At 35.3% G+C, this 20,635-nt stretch overlaps 3 protein-coding genes across 5 annotated transcripts in view; 2 read left to right on the top strand and 1 right to left on the bottom strand.

The window, feature by feature from the left end:
* Positions 1-903: 903 nt before the first annotated feature.
* On the top strand, positions 904-7,533 carry LOC123880652 (odorant receptor 13a-like). The gene is made up of 8 exons (XM_045928885.1): positions 904-990; positions 1,108-1,363; positions 1,920-2,027; positions 2,581-3,041; positions 4,113-4,215; positions 4,286-4,381; positions 5,437-5,592; positions 7,320-7,533. Exons 1-8 carry the CDS (start codon positions 953-955, stop codon positions 7,371-7,373), a joined length of 1,272 nt encoding a protein of 423 aa, XP_045784841.1. The 5' UTR covers positions 904-952; the 3' UTR covers positions 7,374-7,533.
* LOC123880669 (kunitz-type serine protease inhibitor A-like) lies at positions 7,518-8,989 on the bottom strand. Of its 2 annotated transcripts, none has more exons than XM_045928914.1 (4): positions 8,535-8,989; positions 8,232-8,393; positions 7,975-8,062; positions 7,518-7,764 (listed from the first exon to the last, which is right to left on the bottom strand). In XM_045928914.1, exons 1-4 carry the CDS (start codon positions 8,704-8,706, stop codon positions 7,602-7,604), a joined length of 585 nt encoding a protein of 194 aa, XP_045784870.1. In that variant the 5' UTR covers positions 8,707-8,989; the 3' UTR covers positions 7,518-7,601. The 2 variants fall into 2 exon arrangements, with proteins under 2 accessions (XP_045784870.1, XP_045784869.1); XM_045928913.1 differs by having other exon boundaries at positions 8,232-8,423; positions 8,535-8,987.
* A 502-nt stretch (positions 8,990-9,491) lies between these two features.
* Positions 9,492-20,635, top strand: part of LOC123880650 (SPARC-related modular calcium-binding protein 1) — a 34,994-nt gene continuing 23,850 nt past the window's right edge. For both annotated transcript variants that reach the window (XM_045928883.1, XM_045928882.1), the window contains exons 1-3: positions 9,492-9,905; positions 13,741-13,921; positions 16,380-16,601. In XM_045928883.1, the coding sequence (XP_045784839.1) occupies positions 9,831-9,905; positions 13,741-13,921; positions 16,380-16,601 (478 nt within the window). In that variant the 5' untranslated portion in view covers positions 9,492-9,830. The remainder of the gene's footprint in view (positions 9,906-13,740; positions 13,922-16,379; positions 16,602-20,635) is intronic.

Below are 20,635 nucleotides of genomic sequence, written 5' to 3'. Positions count from 1 at the left end.
AACACTCTTGTGTTGTGAGCAAGACATAACATAGGTATAATTTATTAAGCTTGCCTTTCTCGTTTTCCTAGTACCCTTACTTTACGTGTTCGTTTTTTTAAACAATTTTGTATGAGTAGAATATTAATCTGCAATTTGTAATTGTGAAAAATTTAAGTAGGTATGTAATAAATACGTAACTACTAAATAAAAGTTGGTAAGTAATCAATCGCAATTCGCACTACTAATTTACAAGCATTTACTAATCACACAAGACAACTTTCTCGTAGATAGTAGGTAGGTAGTAAGTGGGGACTTAGATAATATATAATTTGATTGTCATTAAGTAGGCATTACGTTTGCCACAGACAGTGACGGATTAAGACTACTTGATGCCCTAAGCAATCCATGCCTGTGGGCCCCCCTATCCAACTCTATCGGTCTATAAACCTTTACCGCCTGAAAACATAAGTTTTTTGTAAAATAAGAAGCTGAGATGTAACGTACTTTAGAAGTGGAGTAGGTGCGACAACAATAAAAACCAAAGCATAATTTATTTATTTATTGAAATGCGCCTTGCGGCTTTTGGGGCCATTCGAATTGTCGAATGCATAAGCGGGCAGCGAGTGGGCTAGCGGGAGTGGGGTTATGACTCTAGGTCGGACTCTAATCTCTATGTCAACCTAAAACGCGCGAATTTTCAAATTAGTCCTAGAAACTTTTTTTGCTGTGGTTTTTGGTGACGTGAGAGTGAGACGTGATGCCCTAAGGACGGATTTTTTTTGTGCTCCTTCTGGTGCCCCCTCAGACGTGATGCCCTAGGCAATTGCTTAATTTGATTAAGGGTTAATCCGTCACTGGCCACAGACGATGATAAGTTTAGAAAGACTCTTCATTTGAAGTCATCTAGTTCATAGGAGAGTACGAGTAGGTATTTGAAATAAATTAATTTCGAAAAATTATTAAGTAAGAAATGAGTGCCTTCTTATTTACTGATGGTCGAGATCTTGTGTAAGATTCCTCATTTACTTAACTTTATATTATAAACAATATTATATCTACTGTGAATTACATAAAAAGTACAAAAAATCACCCTGTCAATAATTATTTTATAATTTTCTTTTTCAGTGGAGTTACAAAAGTTCAAGATATAAAATACATGCAACTTTTGAGATTTGCAATGAATAATCTCTACGCGTGGCCTGGAATGATAGTGGACGAAAAGCCACCTAAATACCACTTCTATGGGAAGTGTTATATTTTTTTTATTGAATTTATTTGTCTGCCACCTGGCCTGCTTTATATAAAACATAATCTTGGAACAATTTCTTTTCTTATCCTGGGTCGTACATATATAACGGTATTTATGAATATTGTAGCTTTGGTAAGTAAAGATACTGTGATACTTTAATATTGTACACTAGGTACCTATTCTTATCAATTTGAAGCTTGTAATATGAAATATCAGCTCAGAAGAAATATTTATAGATATAAAATCCTTAGGCAAATACAGGCAAATTATTATTCGGGCATTTAAGTTACGGGTTCGACACTTACTTTCGTAGAACAGAACTCTATTATTTAAGCACCTTTAGGAGGTAGGTATCTAGATGACGTGTTTAATACATTTTAAGTCTATTTAAGACTATAATGTAATAAGCCTCAATAGCTCAACCGGTAAAGGAGTGGACTGAAAAACCGAAAGGTCGACGGTTCAAACCCCGCCCGTTGCTCTATTGTCGTACCTACTCCTAGCACAAGCCTGATGCTTAGTTGGAGAGGAAAGGGAAATATTAGTCATTTAACATGGCTAATATTCTTAAATAAAAAAAAAATAAAAAAAATAAGATGCACATGTTAGTATCTAGTAATGTATGTTAAAAAAAATGTTAGCAAAAATTCTTAGCAATGTTACCTAAATTACAGTCATTTTATTTCAGCTCAGATTGATACTAATTTTTCTGAAAGAATATGAAAACCTAGTATGCGACTTTGTTAATAAAATACATCTTTTTAATCACAAACATAGATCTGAGTATGCAATGCAGGTGAGTAGACCTATTATTTACTATAGGTAATTGAGTAGGTAGGCATAAGTATCTACCTACTATTGAGGGTGCTTAAGTCCTGCTTAGCTCTACAATTTCAATTTCAGAATAACCATAGGGAGATACCTATATCTAGGACTTAGTATTTTATTGGTTGTTGAAATTGTCTAAGTACCTAGGTAGGTACTTTAAAAACTGTTACAGTGCATTTTTTAACCCCCGACCCAAAAAGAGGGGTGTTATAAGTTTGACGTGTGTATCTGTCTGTGGCATTGTAGCTCCTAAACTAATGAACCGATTTTAATTTAGTTTTTTTTTTTTTGTTTGAAAGGTGGCTTGATCGAGAGTGTTCTTAGCTATAATCCAAGAAAATCGGTTCAGCCGTTTGAAAGTTATCAGCTCTTTTCTAGTTACTGTAACCTTCACTTGTCGGGGGTATTATAAATTTTTAATTTACACTCGTGACGTCATGACAGACATACTTAGAGCAAATACGGCGAGTCTTTCCTCAAAATTTACGCCTTGTAAGTATATAATATATGTTTTGTTTCAGGCCCATCTTTTTGTGCATAAGTTGTCCCATTTCTTCTCTGTTTATACGGCTATGGGGGTGATCCTTGGAATACTTCTCTTCACTTGCACTCCAATTTACAAAAACATAGTTTCTGGAGCCTTCTATAATTATAAAACGGGAAACGTTACATTCGAGCACTCCGTTTACTATCAACTACCTTTCGATTATGAACACGATATTAGAGGTTATGCTTTATTATTCACATTTAATTGGTACATAACATTCATATGTTCTTCCTGCTTTGGCACATTCGACTTGTTAATGGCTGTAATTGTATTCCACGTTTGGGGACATTTGAACATACTCATCAAAAGCTTGGAAAATTTCCGAAGACCTAAAGCGAAAACAGGCGAAACTGTTGAATGGTTTTCTAAGGAAGAAATGGAACAGGTTTCATCTGAACTAAAAGAGATTGTTAAGCATCACAATCTAATCATAGAGTAAGTTTACAAAAAGGTACAGTAGATATTAGTAGATTTCAGCATGAATATTCACAAAAGCACAATAATCACAAAAGCAGCTAAGTGCGAGACGGACTCGCATACCTAGGGTTCCGTGCTTTGAAAGGATACGTATAGAACTATTTGGTTAAATCACAGAATATATTATAATAGAACCTAGTACGTACCTACTTAGTTAAACTTTTTTGATCGCTTGACAAACAAAAAAATCTTGATTGCGAAGAGACATTTTTGAACTACATTATATACTTAAACACCTTATTTATGTAATTTATACGTCATTAGTTGATTTTGAAGGTGTTTTGGTGGTAAAAGTTTGTTTGTATAAGTATGACATAAAAAATCTAATAACTAAGTAAGATTTGAATTCAGGAACTGTATAAGTTAAAAAAAAAAAAATTAATCCGGTAAAGGAGCTTTCCACATCGAAAAAGGTTTACAGACTACAGTCTATAAGGCATATCTATACAAGTTTTAAGAAGTCTGAAAATAATGATTTTCGGGTTTTCTTCTTAGTTATGAGACGAGACCTCCCTACGTGCCTCAAGATTGTAGTTCCACGGAAAGCAGGTTTTGATGACGATGGCTTTTTGTATTCTAAAACACTTTTCGAAAATCTGTATTTTAGGGTTCCGCACCTCAAAAGGCAAAACGGAACCCTTATATGATTAGCACAATATTAAGAGCACGGCGGTGGCCTATGAGGTCGGGTTGATGCCGGACGCGATCTCCGGGCGACTTCTTTTTCAGAGTTACATGCATTGTAAAATTAGTCGTTTTCACATGCAATTGATAGTAAAATTAATGTCGTGACACTAATTTCGTGCAACTAACGTCGTTATGTAAATTCCGCTTTATGGGCGTTTCAAGCAATTAAATATCTATAATGTTCTCCAAGTTGTGTGAAGACTGCCAATCCACACACACTAGGCCATGAGTGGCGGATTATGGCCTAAACTTCTGAGAGGAGACTCATTTTCAGTAGTGATCGGCGATGGGTTGATCATTATAATGATGGATATTAGCTCTACAAATTTGTGTAATTTACAGGTTTACAACAAGAATGGGGGCAGTTTTTGGACCTGTATTGATTATTTATTACATTTTCCATACTGTTAGTGGATGTGTAATGCTATTGGAGTGTTCCCAGATGGTGAGTGAGCAATATTTATAAAGAAGAATATCAATTGAGTTAACTTATTAACTTATACCTTCCATTACAGAATCCGGAAGCTTTGATTCGTTACGGCTCATTAACATTCCTAATATTCCAACAATTGACACAAATATCAATAGTGTTCGAACTTTTGAGGACTACGGTAAGACCGAAATCTTGAGCGACTTAACCACTTCGTTCAAGACTGAAATACATGATATATAAAATCATATAAATATATTAGATAACAGCTAATGTAAATATTTATATTAAGTATAGCAAAATGCAAATTAGTTAGGTAGCTACCTCATAATACATAGTTGGGTAACTAGTAAGAAGTTAATTATACCTACTTATATGGGTTTTAGTCGAGGTCCAATGCCAAGAACCCCTAAAACCTAGGGCGAAAATGGAACATTTTTGAGTTAATTGTCCTCTAAGGTTGTCCACAAAAATCTCTTTTATAATCAATTAAAAAAACTGATTTAGGGTTCCGTAACTCGAAAGGAAAACAGAACCCTTATAAGATCACTTTGTTGTTTGTCTGTCTGTCTGTCGTGTCTGTCAAAAAAACCTATAAGGTACTTCCCGTTGACCTAGAATCATGAAATTTGGCAGTTAGGTAGGTCTATAAATAGCACAAGTAAAGGAAAAAACCCGAAAAGTGGTAAAGTACATAAAAAAAAAAATGGCAAATGTGTTCGTGAACTAATAATAATCATTAGCATTTTCAATTTTTAGAGTAAGATAACTAGGTATACCAAGTGGGATACCATATGAAAGAGCTTTACATGTACATTGTAAAGCAGATTTTTATTTATTTTTATGCATAATAGTTTTTGATTTATTATGCAAAATGTCGGAAAAAATACCCGAGTACGGAGCCCTCAGTGCCCGAGTCTAACTCGCATTTGAGCGGTTTTTATTTATACATACAATGTAGCTTGTAGCTAAAAAAACATGCGATCTTTTAACTACTCGAAAGCGTTCATTTTTGGCCGAAGCGAAGGATTAAGAGTCATTTGATAGCATTTGATTTCCCTTCAACCCATAAAAGAAATCGAGAACGTTTAATGACTATTCGAGTCTAATCAACGGAAGTCGGTTTGATTGTAACACCGAAACCTTAGCCTTCTCTCAGAACCCCAAAGTAGTTTCCTACCTACAGTTAAGTATCATTTTTTTCCGCTAGATGAGTACAACGATAGGTATTTTTAGAGTTACAATTTGATAAACGCTGTATACAGCGTACCATGGGAGTGCATGGACAATTCGAACAGGAAGACTGTACACATAATTTTGTTACAATCACAGAGGATGTTGGCTATTAAAGCAATGGATATGGTTAATGTGGGAGTGCAAACTATGGCTACGGTATGTATTCATAAATAATTTACCTAGTTCCTTTTTACTTGGTACCTATCAAAAATTGTAGATAATGTTTTAACGATGCTTAACAGTCGTTTTATAAAAGGATATTACGAAATCTTAGATCCGCGACATGTTCTTAAGGACGTGATTGTGATCAAATCAAAATGTTGCAGGTGGACAAACAACATACTATATTATGTAAAAAACGGTTAAGTGCGAGTAGAACTCGCAAACTAAGGGCTCCGTATCATCGTACAAGAAGTACGCCACATTGAATGCCATTTTTAACCCCCGACCCAAAAAGAGGGGTGTTATAAGTTTGACGTGTGTATCTGTGTATCTGTGTATCTGTGTATCTGTGTATACAGATACACAGGTATCTGTCTGTGGCACCGTAGCGCCTAAACTAATGAGCCGATTTTAATTTAGTTTTTTTTGTATGAAAGGTGGCTTGATCGAGAGTGTTCTTAGCTATAATCCAAGAAAATCCGTTCAGGCGTTTGAAAGTTATCAGCTCTTTTCTAGTTACTGTAACCTTCACTTGTCGGGTGTGTTTTATAAATTTTTAATTTACACTTGTTATTATTTGTTTCTATAGCGGCAATAGAAGTACACATTCTGCGAAAATTTAAAATGTCTACATATCACGAGATACGTGGTGATGAGGGTAGGGAGTACCGAAGGGGCGCCCTCCCGCGATTCAGCCCATATAACAGCGGTTATGGGAGGTAGAGGGTTGCCCCTGGTTCACGAGTTACAGCTCGCTGACAGACCGATAGACGATTAGACGGGCGAACTTAGGAGACTTATTAATAGGGTCCCTCCCGTTGGCATCTTTTGGGTGCGGAACCATAAAGACGTTATCAGCGTTCCACCGCAGATTAGGGACGGAATTTCCGTGCCCCTAAAACCTAGATAGTAGTGGAAGCAGTGCCCTAAAACCTAAACTTTGTAGTCGCTTCATTTACTGATTTGTTGTAGAGATTAACAGTCAGTCTTAAAGTTAGGATTTATAACTTACTGACTAGCTGATGCCCACGACTTCATCCGTGTGGATTAATTAGGTTTTTAAAAATCCCGTGAGAACTCTTCGATTTTCCGGTATAAAACTTATCCTATATTATATCACTCTCCATGCGAAAAATCACGTCGATTCGTTACTCCGTTGCGATTGAAGGACAAACAAACATTTTCGCATTTAAATATTAGATAGGAATATTTGGTAAGTAGTAGGTAGCAAGTTAGTTAAATAAAAAAAGTGTATAATCATTTTTTAATATATTTGTAAGAAATTATTAATAATAAACATTTGTACAATGGAATATTTTAACGAAACGTTTTACAAGTTTTGCTTGACAAAGTGTGATTGCTATGTTATTTTTATCAGGAGTTGGTATACTAAAAATAATAAAAATTATAGACGTAAAGGAGCCATTCTATAAATATATAATTCAGTATATACATATAGCCAGTATATAAATTGGTTTCTCGGAAACAACTCTACCAATTTGGATGAAATTTTGTATTCAGATAATGTTTTACTTTCCAATTTCATCTAGAAAGGTGTTATCTCTAAGTTCCTGTGAGACTTCAGGGAAAACAATCAAATTGACTCCACTCCACTCTGAATTTGAGTAATTAATTAATTAATTACTCAAATATTAATTAATTAAGTAATTACTCAAATACTTTGAATTGTAGCAAAATGATTAAAGTATGTTTCATTTCAGATAATGAAGACTTCTATTTCATACTTCATCATACTACGCACATTTGCAGAATAGGACTAATAATGCTACATAAAAGTAAAATTTTATTTATACTTTATCACTAATCTAACTATACAATATCGCAAGAATATCATGTAATTTGAAATAGGCACTTTAGTATATCACACTTTATTGTTAATGATAAGCAGTTTAAATAAATAGGATTTCACACACAGAGTTTTTATTACACTTTACAGTAATCATATTCAATAAATAGTATTTCATTTGTTTTTTAAAGACCTCTCAATGAATATCAGGTATGGGTAATGGGATGCATGTTGTAAACTGTTGAGATTTCTGTAGTGTATTATTGGGAGCATTCATACAGGTTGCCAAGCATTCAGCCTGACTCTGAAAATTGTTCTGATTACCTCCACAACCAGAGTATAGTTTTTGTCGGCACGTCCTGCAAAGGAAAATTTAGTTAGTGATCCTCGAAGGAAAAATAGCTCTTTCAACCAGGTGACTAAAGATAATTTTTACTGTGATATAACATGTTTATGTACAAATTTATGAGGTACTTTCAACAAACACATCTTATTCATGGAGGAAATATTTTGATAAGGCAAATATGGAAAGTGTGAACACCAAAATAGTGGAACTATGTAGAGCTTACTTTGTCAGAGTATCCCACGTCCAACGATTGAAGTATCCAAAGCAGGTGCCATACTCAAACGACAGTGAACAAAAAAAGGGGATTCGTGCTAAAAAAAAATGTGCTCATTTATATTTGAAGTTTTTCATAATTTCTTTAGACAAAACTACAATTTCATTTACTGAATGTTATAATTGAAATAGTGAACTTTGGTGAAATATTAGCTATAATACATGTAAGTATTGTAAACAAAATATACATGATAATTGATAACTTACTTTGAGCATAAGTTATGTTTAATCTACAATACTGTCTGCAAGCTTTCCTTGACTCAAATTTGTTTCCATTGCCTTGGCATCCACCCCAGAAGAAACGATAGCATCTGGCCTGCCTCACATCATAATACCATTGGATAATATCTGCTCTGCAAGGCCCTGTATCTGGACGGAGAAAACAACTTTTGTGGCGAGCTGTAGTAGAGAATAGTGTCTATAAATTAAATAACTAAGACAGTAACACTTTCCTGTCCAAATAACTTAATTCTTGAATGTGATTAACTTAATTAGTAGTAAGGATTTAACCTCTGAGAGTTTGGTCAGCTCGTATACAAAGTCTTTCATTTGGGCTGGTGTGGAATTTGTAACGTTGTCTTCTTTTACGATTCTCTATTACTGGTAATAACAGGAAAGTTATAAGAATAGTTAACTGAACTAAATATATTGAAAATCTTTTATGCATCTTTCTGGTGTACATTTAGGTACAAATTCTTTGATAGTTCTATAATTTGCTATAGTTTTTATTGCAGGCAAACATACATTTTATTTCCTATTTTATAGTGGAATTTCAATTATCCGTACCCGTTAAATTGTTTTTATGTAAGTAAATAAAACGTTCTGGTAATTTTTTTGAATCGTGGGCCCGGATTTGGGGATGGGGAACTAGCATTGTTTAAAGAATTTTTAAAGTAATTTTAAAACAAGCTTAATTACAGCATTACAATGATTACAGCATTGAAATGAGTAAAAGTGACATTTAAAAGTACCTATGAATATTTGCGGGAAAAATCTTACCATGTAAAACAACAAAACACTTGAATCGCGTGCGCACCTCAAGTTAAGTAAACTTCGTTTAAAACCCGGTGTTCATAGTTTGACTGTAAAAAGTTCATAAAACTGAAAAAAAATCAATTTAATTCTTAATTATTTCTTAAATTCTAGCAAGTAGATATCTTGTTTATAAAATTAGAAAATTCAAATTCAATTAGAAACATTGCAAAAAATGACATTGACATTGACAATGACAATGGATGACATTTCTGACACGGACAGATTCTTGCAACGTTTAGTTCAGAATTATATCAAAATGTGCCACGATAATATGACATAATACTTAATTATAAATTAATCGTACAACTTACACATTCGTTATCCTAAAAATCTATATTTTTCATATATTTTAATGATATTTATGACCTCTCCCTGTACAACGCCATGAATTGATAAACGAAACGCTATTCAATTTACGTTGGGAGTTGGGACTTGGGTGGGGTGCGTGAGCGCTTTTTGCTCGTGTTTAGGCGACCCGGTATCGGGATTTATCCTTTATTGTACTTTATTCCGTTCGTAACGTAACTCTCTCTTTTAAATAACATATTTACGTGAAGTTTTTATTTTAACAGTCAGTGAATTATAACAAAGAACATTGAATTCTTATTAAATTAAACTATGCCAAAATGATAATAAAAATGATTTATATCGTTCATAGAGTTCATGAAAGTTTGATTTTGTTTTGTGTTTGAGTGTTGTTAAATATAAACATAAAAGCGACACTTTTTATTATTTTAACAGTACTTACTTACTTGTCGTAAAATTGGCATTATGATTATCAATGAATTTGTGATTCATATTTTTTGTCTTAATTTTATTTATTATGTTACCGGCACCGGCGAAAAGGTAAATAATTAATTTTTATTTGTTTACTGGGCAATGTTAAGTAAGTTTAATATGATAGTTTTATGTAGATAAATCATAAACTGAAGAATATTATACCTACTTATTTCCGATTACTTAAGTACCTACTTAATGAATTATTAGTAATATTAATATATTATTAAGTATAATTAAGTAGGCTATGTAGTTAGGCACCTTTATTATTATCGATTTTCATTTACGATATCGATAAATTAGGTAGGTAAGTATATACTTATTAATGAGATACCTATAACCGATATCTGTTATAACTCTACCTACTGGGTCTTGCTCTATGTGCAAGTGATTAATGTGACATTGCTCTACAAGTTTCCTATATTGTGTGTGCATTTGTTAGATAAATTACATAACAAGTACCTATCTATAGTTATATGTACTTCTATACATTTTCATATAAGTTTAAATTATGTAGGGACCACTGAGCTTCGCTCGGCGTCTTTCAGGAATGCCGTGGGAATGCGATTTTTTTCCAGAGAGTAACGATCTATCTACCTAAATAAACCTAGAAAGTAGAACAATTTATGTTAATATTGGTACATATAATATTATAAAGCTCGGCAAATTTTACAATAAATTTTAAAATGTTCAAAGTGTTCTTTGATAATAAGAATCATTAGTTTCGGAATTTTACCAGCATTCACTGCATAAATCATAGGTTTAAGCTTAGTTCGAAACAATAGTAAAACAGTAAAATAAAATTAAACATTTTAAGTACTAAGTCCAGTTACGAACTGCAGCGCTTATTGGTTGGCTATTAATTTATTAAAACATATTATCTAAGAATCTGCTCTGAGGTGATATCTTTGAGTATAGAGAATGGTCAAAACTAGTTTTAACTGAAATCCCGATCAAAACTCGTCGCTGGAATAATTCATCATTAAGTTCATAAAAAATGCATATAAAATTAGGTCAACCCTGAACGAAATCGGAGGACCCCAGAACTCATGCAGTCTTGACTGTCCTATCCCTAACATATTTGTAATGCACGAAGCCAGAAGCTCACGAAAAAGGTTTTGAGCGAAGGTCGAGTAAGAGAAATTGAGTGAAGGGGTGACGAAGGGCGTATTCGTTTTAAAAACACGCATAGAATAAGACTGCGTGAGAAGGGGCGCTCAGATTTAAAACCACTTTTAAATGATGTTTTTAGGGTTCCGTACCTCAAAAGGGAAAAAGGAACCCTTATAGGATCACTTTCTTGTCTGTCTGTTTGTCTGTGTAATTAAGTAGTAAGTATTCAAAATTTTTCAACTAAAACCACTTAGACTAATTAGTGAAAAATTTTTTTCAGTTAAAAGTAGTTTTGACCGAATAAGAGTTAATTAAGACTAACATTTGACTAGCCGTCTGCTCGATGGCCGATGGGGATTTCCCATTAGCAATATATTCTTTTTACCCCGTTAATTCCTACGCGTGTTTTTACTTTTATTTTCAGTCTACCCGTGACACTTCCTTTTTGAGAAATCAGTCCTTAAATCAAACAAAATATTTTTATTAAATATTATGATAGGTAGGTACTTACCTACTGTCGAAGTTCTTCAAAAGTTTCTAACTTGAAAAATGACGTAGATGCCTAGATAGTAATTGCCTACCTACTTCCAATACCGTTCCTTATTTTACCCCATATTTAGATGATGATTTTCAAAAACACTGACACTACTGACTTTTATTTATAAACAATCTCCATACTTCTAACTTTACTCAAAATTGACGAAATTACAAACTTTCATCGCCTATTTAAACCGTTAGGAGCATGTTAGAGGTTAATTTTGACCGCCCTACTTTCCGAGGCGCGAGATTTCAGTAATTAGGACCTTAAAAAGATATCTACCTATTATACTAATCACCTATTTATTTGGTTGGTCTGCTTGTCTATCTGCCAGTTTTTCACGGCCCATCTGCGGAACCGATTTTGATGAAATTTAGTACAGAGATAGCTTGCATCCCAGGAAAGACTAAGAAGGCTACTTTTTATCCCGGAAAATCAAATAGCTGCCACGCGAGCTATTACATTTTCTCTAGGTATATGTATTATGTTCAGTCAGTACCAATAAGAGAAGTACATGTACTTACTATAATATTGCAATATTAATAGCAATTAAAAAGCTACTATTAAATAAGGATTAATTCACAGTTATTCATTGAACATTAGGTAGGTACATAGTAGATCCTGGTTATGTAGAGTAACTATACACATCTCTATTTTACAAGGGCCTATAGTTGCAAGTAACGTTACACTACTGATATTAATATCAAATTAAAAAAAGAATTTCCTAAAGTGGACAATTCCATGTAAAGTGCAGCCAGGAAATCTTTGAGAGGGCATCGAATACTAAGTAAAATAATAATAAAACGATTGCGGTCGGCATTCTTAATGAATAGTCGAGACATCCAGATTGGTCACTTGGCACTTGGCAGACGCTTCACGCATATCACACCTGGTCACAAGCTCTAGTTTTGTCCTCGTAGAAAGTGAAATACCTAAATAAATGTGGACGGGATCTAAGCACCAAGTGTGTGCAAGAGCAGACTGGGATTTGAACTTACGACTTACCGGATTTCAGCCCTTCTAATTTATTTATTATCAGAAGAGCTTCTAGGCTTTATTTAGTCGAGCCAAGAGTAATAAAATTCTAACCGGACTAGATCCTTAATCTTTATTTTTAATAAGCAATACATCATTGAACAGAATATACATTTTATTTTTGCGTTCATTAACCTTTATATTTCAAGAGAGCGTCGTCTCAATAGTGGTAGAGTCAGTCGATAGTGATAACTTAAAATTATTATAGTAGATAGATAATAATAGGTTAGCGCTTTGAAGCTATTAAACAAATATAATTTTAGTCAATGGTCTTTCCAGATTAAGGTTACATTGTCAGCCCCGGATTCGCACGTGTGAGTTTAGGTACCTGCTTTCAGCCGCCAAACAAAAACAATTGTTTTTCGATCTATGTCAATCTGGAGTTTGAAAAACTATGCCGCTATAAAAAAAGCGCGCATACAGAGCACAGACCGATAGACAGACGAACACTTAAAAAAGCCGGCCAAGAGCGAGTCAGCCTCGCGCACCGAGGGTCCCGTACTCGGGTATTTTTCATAAAAATAAATAAAAATCTGTTTTGGAATGTACAGGAAGCCCTTTCATATGATGATCACTTGGTATAATTATCCTACTTTGAAAATTGAAACACATTTTAATTATTGCTTTGTGATGTAACTACAAATTCACAGTTTTCGGATTTTTTCCTTTACTTGTGCTATAAGACCTACCTACCTGCCAAATTTCATGATTCTAGGTCAACGGGAAGTACCCTATAGGTTTTCTTAACACGACAGATAGACAGACGGACAGACAGACAACAAAGTGATCCTATAAGGGTTCCGTTTTTCCTTTTGAGGTACGGAACCCAAAAAATGCTATTTCGGATTCCATGTCAATAATTATAATTCCTTGTACCTATGTAAATTTTCAAAATACTCGTATGTATATGAAATCGTCTTTCCAGTTACAGTTTTATTATAAGTTAAAGTCTATAGACTTTGTCAATGCGAAATTGGCAGCTAGCAATACATTCACTCGGTTGCTATTGTTGTGGCCTGAATATAAATTGAGACTTAATATACCATCGTCATTTATAAGGAAAAATAAAACTTATTGATGCGACGGAGCCTATTCCATTAACAGGGCTCTCTCCGTCACTCGTTTCATACAATCGTAGTTCCAATTTCATTTGAATATTAAGCAACCAAAGTCAATCAACATATATTTATTATAATCAAGTATTATATTGTTTGGCAGACTAGTACCCAAAGCAGCGCGACTTGCTTCCATAGAGTAGCCGCTTGTGAGGCGAATACGGGCAATGCTAATAGAGTAGTGTGTGGTACGGACGGCCAAACATATCCATCCAAGTGTCACCTTATGAAAGCCCAGTGTACTGGTGAAGCGGTGACCATAGCTCATAGAGGATCGTGTGTTGGTATGTTTAAATTTTAGAAAATTCTATTATGAAACTGCTTATGCTTGCATCGTGCATTAACCACTAAACTAATTATATATTTATATCTTGCTAAGCGCTTTATCCCGATATTATTTGGAACGTAATATTTATTAATGATAGGTAGGTAGGTACCTACTATACAAAAATATTATTGAACACGTAATGAAAATGTTATAAAAAGTGAAATGTTGCTCCCGGCCAACATTGCTTTACTATCCGACTGCGGCGAAGCCCAATAGGAGGGTTATGTGTTTGATCTCTATGTATGTCTGCTCGTAACCACTCAACCGATTTTGATAAATGATACGCCATTAGAGTCCCCTTGAAGGCGTGATACGCCATTAAGTCACCTTGATGGCGTGAGTGGCATGAGTACATAAAATTCTTTAAAAAAAATCCAAATTGTGGATTTTATACGCTTTAATGACGGGTTGAAAAAGATGCAGTGCAAACTGCAGTTAGGATTTTTTTGTTAAATTATTTAGTAGTATCTCCTCCATCTCTTCATCGGTACACTAAAATGAATAAATCTACTCTTCTCACATTTTTGCTTCGTTATGACCTCTTACTTAAGTATCAGTATAGGTACTTATCTCCTTTATCACGTGTTTTATTAGAAATCGTAGTTCAGATAGTAATTAATTATTGCATGTTTACTTATCTGTTGATCATGGGTGTATGGTCTGGATCATATTTCTTAAAGACATACAGATCGATAAATAGCTACCGTTCGTATAGTTGAATATTCCGAGATCACAAGGTTACTGTTTCAAAGATGTATCTACTTGCTTACTATTGTATAGTATGCACCACAATCTCTTGGTTACGTTTATTTTTGCAAGACTGCGGTAATTTAGCTGCAGGTTTGTATATTTCTCCGTTTCTCGGCTACCCCATTCAAACTATTCGTTGTCTGTGTTTCAGACGAAAATTGACACAAAAACCTAGGTATAGCGAGCTTTACTTACTAACAAACGAATATATTATATCCTTATCATGAAAAATATGTACTTACATTATTTAAATATGAAAGATTGTAGCCATTTAGTAGAATTACTAATATGAAAAAGCAGAACTGCCCAATAGTTTCATGGCGATTCCCAACATGATTTTCTTCGCTAATTCTAGTCATCTTCACTCGCAACTTACTCATTTTAAGGCTCAATTGCATGATTACCGTTTAACTGTAACCATCAATAAAAAGAAAAGTGGTTTGCACAAGTCAACATTGATACCTCCATGATTGGAAAATGTAAAATTTCAGTCCAAAACTAACAAACCCTGAGTAAAGTTTTACCCAATCTGCTTTGACAGTTAAAGTTTAACGATAACCGTAATTTTAACCGCCAGTCATGCAACTGGACCTGTCAGCATGATCAAATACCGTCTGAATTTCCGAGTCACAGCACACACGATACTTTTACTGTACTATCGTCAATCTGCGATTAAACCACGGTGGTGTAGGGGTTTGTTTTTGGAAAACAAACCCCTACATACCGTTACATTGATTTTAAGTATTGGAAAGTTTAATAAGTGCTTAAAATGAGATACAGCATCCCTATAATGCGCGTTTTCGATGTCACGATTGATCGCAGTTAGTCGCCGAAATGCGATCTATCCCAAAATTGCTGATTGCCGATGCTTAAAGTAGATGTATGTGCAGTGCTCAGACAAGCCCTTCGAGCACGAAGAAAACTATATTGTTATCTTTTTTTACTGAAAATAAATAAATAAAAATAATATGATAAATAATCTCTATCTCTATCTAGTATCTCGATCTGGCTCACAAGGTTTCCGATATGTGGCATGCGGAATCTACTGAAATCATCCCAATAGTAATATCCCAGTCAGCCTCGCTCACTATTTGAGGCGACTGGGGGTTCCGTGGCAGTTCGCTCGCAGCCAGGATGCAAAAAGCGGTCTTGCTAGACTCGGCTAAGATAGTCCGCCGGTTTCTCAACCTGTCACCCTGACCCCCGGCCGTTTGGTCTCCCCTGCCGGGGTGTAATCCTTTCCCCGTACAAGTATATATTTATGTAACGTGTATGTAGGTTTATTTATTTCTATGTATGTAAGTCTATTAAATTTCCCTTTGGCTTTTTTATTATGTATTTATTTTGGACTCGGGCGTGAGAGTATAGAATACTACCTGACGCCCGCGACTTCGTCCGCGTGGATTTAGGTTTTCGCAATCCCGTGGGAACGCTTTGATTTTCCGAGATAAAAAGTAGTCTATGTGCTAATCCAGGGTATTATCTATCACCATTCCGAATTTCAGCCAAATCCGTCCAATGGTTTTTGCGAGAAGGAGTAACAAACATACACACACATATACACACAAACTTTCGCCTTTATAATATTAGTATGAAATAGTATGAATATGAAGTATGAAGTATGATAGTAAATATATAAAATAATGATATGCATTTTTTATTAGAGGGTCAGTCATCTTGTCTGACCGTGCTACGATACGCGTTGAACGCGCAGGGTGGCCGACGGGCAGCATTCGTGCCGCGGTGTAGAGCCGACGGGACATACGCGGCGGTGCAGTGCGCGGCCGCCGGCGCTGCAGCCGGCTGCTGGTGCGTCACGCCCGACGGGAAGCCGCTCCCCGACACAGCCGTCAGGAACGGCAGGCCCGACTGCGTCACCAAGACGGGTGAGGCTACTTAGTAAACCTTAAGGGAAATCCCTCAATAAAGAATGATGGGTCAAAATGGGCGTAAATTCTTTGAAAGCTTATAACTAGTAATAATCTGTTTCAAACTATGACAAAAAGAACCAAAATCACCAGATAACAGAGATAATGTGGTCAATTGAATAGGTAGCTACATATACTTACGTCTTTCCCTCCAAGAGGAGCAAATGGAGGATTGCTCAGCAATGTTGTAGTGCCTTGCGTTTCGTTTTTTTTTTGTAATTTTTATAAATAACAAATCAATACTTAAAACCATTGAAAGTCTTCGTGTTTCATTCCATTCTTAAAAAGTTATTTAAGGTGAATCTAGTGAATATTACTGGTGATATATATTTTAATACATTCCTAGCATTATATATCTATATGTATATTTCCCAGGTTTCAAACTTTGCCCATCATTCTTTGTAAATAGCTGTATTGTACTATATCATAATGATCAACCCATTTCCGCCCCACTACTGAGTACGGGTCTCCTCTCAGAATGAGAAGGATTTAGGCCATAGTCTGCCACGCTGGCCCAATGCGGATTGGCAGACTTCACACACCTTTGAGAACAGGGAGAACTCTCAGGCATGCAGGTTTCCTCACGATGTTTTCCTTCACCGTTAAAGCAGGTGATATTTAATTGCTTAAAACGCACATAACTGAAAAGTTAGTGGTGCGTGCCCGGGATCGAACCCCCGACCTCCGATTAAGAGGCGGACGTTCTAACCACTAGGCTATCACAGCTGGCACATTGTACTATATACAGTAGATATATTATCTGAATTTGCAGACCCGGTGGAATTCGTACGGCAAGAGAACCGTGGCTTATTTGGTCATAAATCGCGATAGCAAATTAGACACATGTATGGATTCCGCCGGTATTGCAGATTCTACTGTTATTTTAATGTTTAAACTGTAGTGAGTGATTTTCATTATAAGTATATAATGTAACGGCTATACTCATGTAAGCCCGACTAGTCTCAACCGCGACGCGCAGCGAGCTGAGTCCCTATGAAAAAACCGGTCAAGAGCGATTCGGACTCGCGCTCCGAGGGTTCCGTCCTCCGGTATTTTTTCGACATTTTACACGCTCAATCAAAAACACATTTTTTTTTTAATGGTGTAGCCACAAATTCACGGTTTACAAATTTATTTCTTTACTTGTGCTATAAGACCTACCTTCCTGCCAAATTTCATGATTCTAGATCAACGGGAAGTACCCTATAGGTTTTATTGACAGACACGACGGACGGACGGACGGACAGACAGACAACAAATTGATCCTGTAAGGGTTCCGTTTTTCCTTTTGAGGTACGGAACCCTAAAAGGACCCCGGATGGGTTCGAAACAAGTAGGGCGGACATTGACTAAATATGTGAGTATAACCGTTACATTCTACTGTTATATTATTTTTCATTATATTAGACATATTTCTTGAAAACGCGAATCGTAAACAGCGTTTTCAGTCAACTGTTATTTTTAAGTCTCGAACTGTCCGTTTGTGTATACGCGAAGGAGAACAGCTTATCAACACTACTAGAAACTAATCTTTCTTACCCGGATTCAGAACGCCTGTTCTGCTTTATACAAATTGTAAATAATCTGCTCTAGAGCGTTTGTAAACATTCTTCGAGATGAGAGCCAAAGTTTATTTTACAAGCACATCTCCTTTGAACGAATCTTTCAATATGTCTCGTGTAAATGATTTTAGGATGCAATCCCGTATCTGTGTACGTACACCGAATATAAGAATTTCGAATACACTTTGCATTGAATGATGCATATTACTAGGGATGATATTAGGAGTGATCTAAGTAAATGTTTAATGCATTTTCTGGCTAACACGCTCCTAATTTATTATTGCACGTTTTCAGCCGTCAAGAATCTGCGTTGTATCTTTACCCGAAAAGTATTACTTGTTTATCCGATACGATACAAAACAGACTTAATGCCTAATAACATCTAAAATTTCCAAGAATAGTTTAATAATTTAGCAATTTGTAGAACAATTTGCAACATCGTACGTAGTTGTCGGCAAAACTTTAACACAAACACTGACGTATTTAAGGAGTTTGTAATGCGATGTCTATGGATGTATGTAATTGATACTAATCACTATTTTAGAACCTTTCAGACAGACTATTTTTAGAGACTTCCACTAATTTATTGTACTCGCGTGTAAGTCTAAGCTAAGTCCTGGCTGATGTACACGACTTCGTCCGCGTGGATATAATTTTTCAAAAATCCCGTGGGAACTCTATAATTTTCTGGGGTAAAAAGTTGTCTATGTCATTCTTCACGTCTTCAACTATATCAATGTAAAAAATTAGTAGTCAGTCGGTGCTCCGTTGCGGTTATTTATATTATGAGTACCTAGTGATTTTCCAAACTATCCCTGAACCTGATGAATTAGTCACAGCACGCTAAGACTGCATCGTAGAACTGAGCCTTGATACATATAAGATTATGAGGCAAATGGCTCCCTTTTGCCTCATAATCTTATATTATGTATGTACGAGTAAATACCGACTAACACTTCATGCGAATACAAGTTACCAATGTATGTAATCTTTCTTTTCTATCTTCACTCGTTCCTTAGCCTTGAACTGAGGTTACAAGTGTAAGCAAAGCGCGCGATTGCTAAAGGCGGAAGACAGCAATCCAGACTTGATTACTATAGGCACTACTATCATCATATTAGACGACATTGGTAGTGGTACACATACGGAATGGCTGCCCTATCGAATAAATATCGAGTAAAACACGACTTGCAATAATGAGTTACTCTTTTAAAATCTAAAAATTAATCTAAAAAAAAAATTAAGTTCTTATACTAACTACTTATCTTACTACTAACCTAACCTAACAAAGTAATGTAAAGCAATATTATTTGAATGACAATATCCCAAATAATAATAGCGCGTCCCGAACAGATGATGTACCTATTATGCGTTAGTTCACTTCTCGTAAGATGACATGGTAAGATGAGATGATATGTTGTTTAAGACAATTTTCTCCACCCGTTGCTCTATTGTCGTACCCACTCCTAGTTGGAGGGGAAAAGGGAATGTTAGTCATGATCAGTTTACATGTGCGCAGAAAAAAGATCTGGCACAACGAGAGTGGTTGAAGTGCAAGCAACGTGGTATATCTAGTTCGTAGCTATCGTAGTATAATAGAGTAGACAATTTTCCCCTGAGCTTAAAAGATGCAAATTGGAGCATAAAAGATATGATGCTATCGATCCGTCATTTCTGATAACCCGAATTCAAATAACAAATTTATTCCTGGATAATAAATAGATCTTCTATTTCAGAGAAACAAGATACAAATGATAAATGATCAGAGGATCAACTTCAATAAAATGACACCTTCAGTTGTTGACTGGCGACTGATCCAAACTAAAGTTATTATTTCAATTGGCTTTGATCTGGTTAATCTCAGGTTCCAGATTTCTTAATAAGAACTTACTGCAAAGGTTGTTTTACCAGTAGGTACATTCTACAAGAAAACCGTACGTGAAGCGTTCTGGTACAATGTGGCAGGCGTATGAGTTCAAACATCAATTCCCTATTCAAATTAGTTTATTGCAATTTAGATGGGTCATTTCTTACAAGGTTGTCAGTGATCACGTAAACTTTTTATGAATATAAAAACTAATCTCTTCTCAAAATTGTTTCCTTCTTATTGCAAAAAAATAAATACCAAATGGGCTCGTCCGTCGGCTAAAACCTGCTAAAACAATCACAGAAACGACATTTTATATGTGTGCCAAAAAGAGAACCGCCCTTAATCAAAATTCTTCGATAGAATTAAGTGCAAAACGTAGTCGCCGCAGGTCTAAACTTATTGACCGACGCCAATTTTTACCTGAGTTTATTTTTGTAACAAATCTAACAGTTACGCGCGACTTTGTCAGCGTAGCGTACCTAACCAAAAATTTGTAATATGTTGAAAAATCCAGGAAATCTAGTGACCATCACAATCTACAATAGAAATTGCACTGTAAA

The sequence above is a fragment of the Maniola jurtina genome, chromosome Z, assembly GCF_905333055.1.
Source record: "Maniola jurtina chromosome Z, ilManJurt1.1, whole genome shotgun sequence".
Classification (NCBI taxonomy): domain Eukaryota; kingdom Metazoa; phylum Arthropoda; class Insecta; order Lepidoptera; family Nymphalidae; genus Maniola; species Maniola jurtina.
Note: the sequence above shows the minus strand (reverse complement) of the source record. Positions and strands in the feature narration are given on the sequence as shown.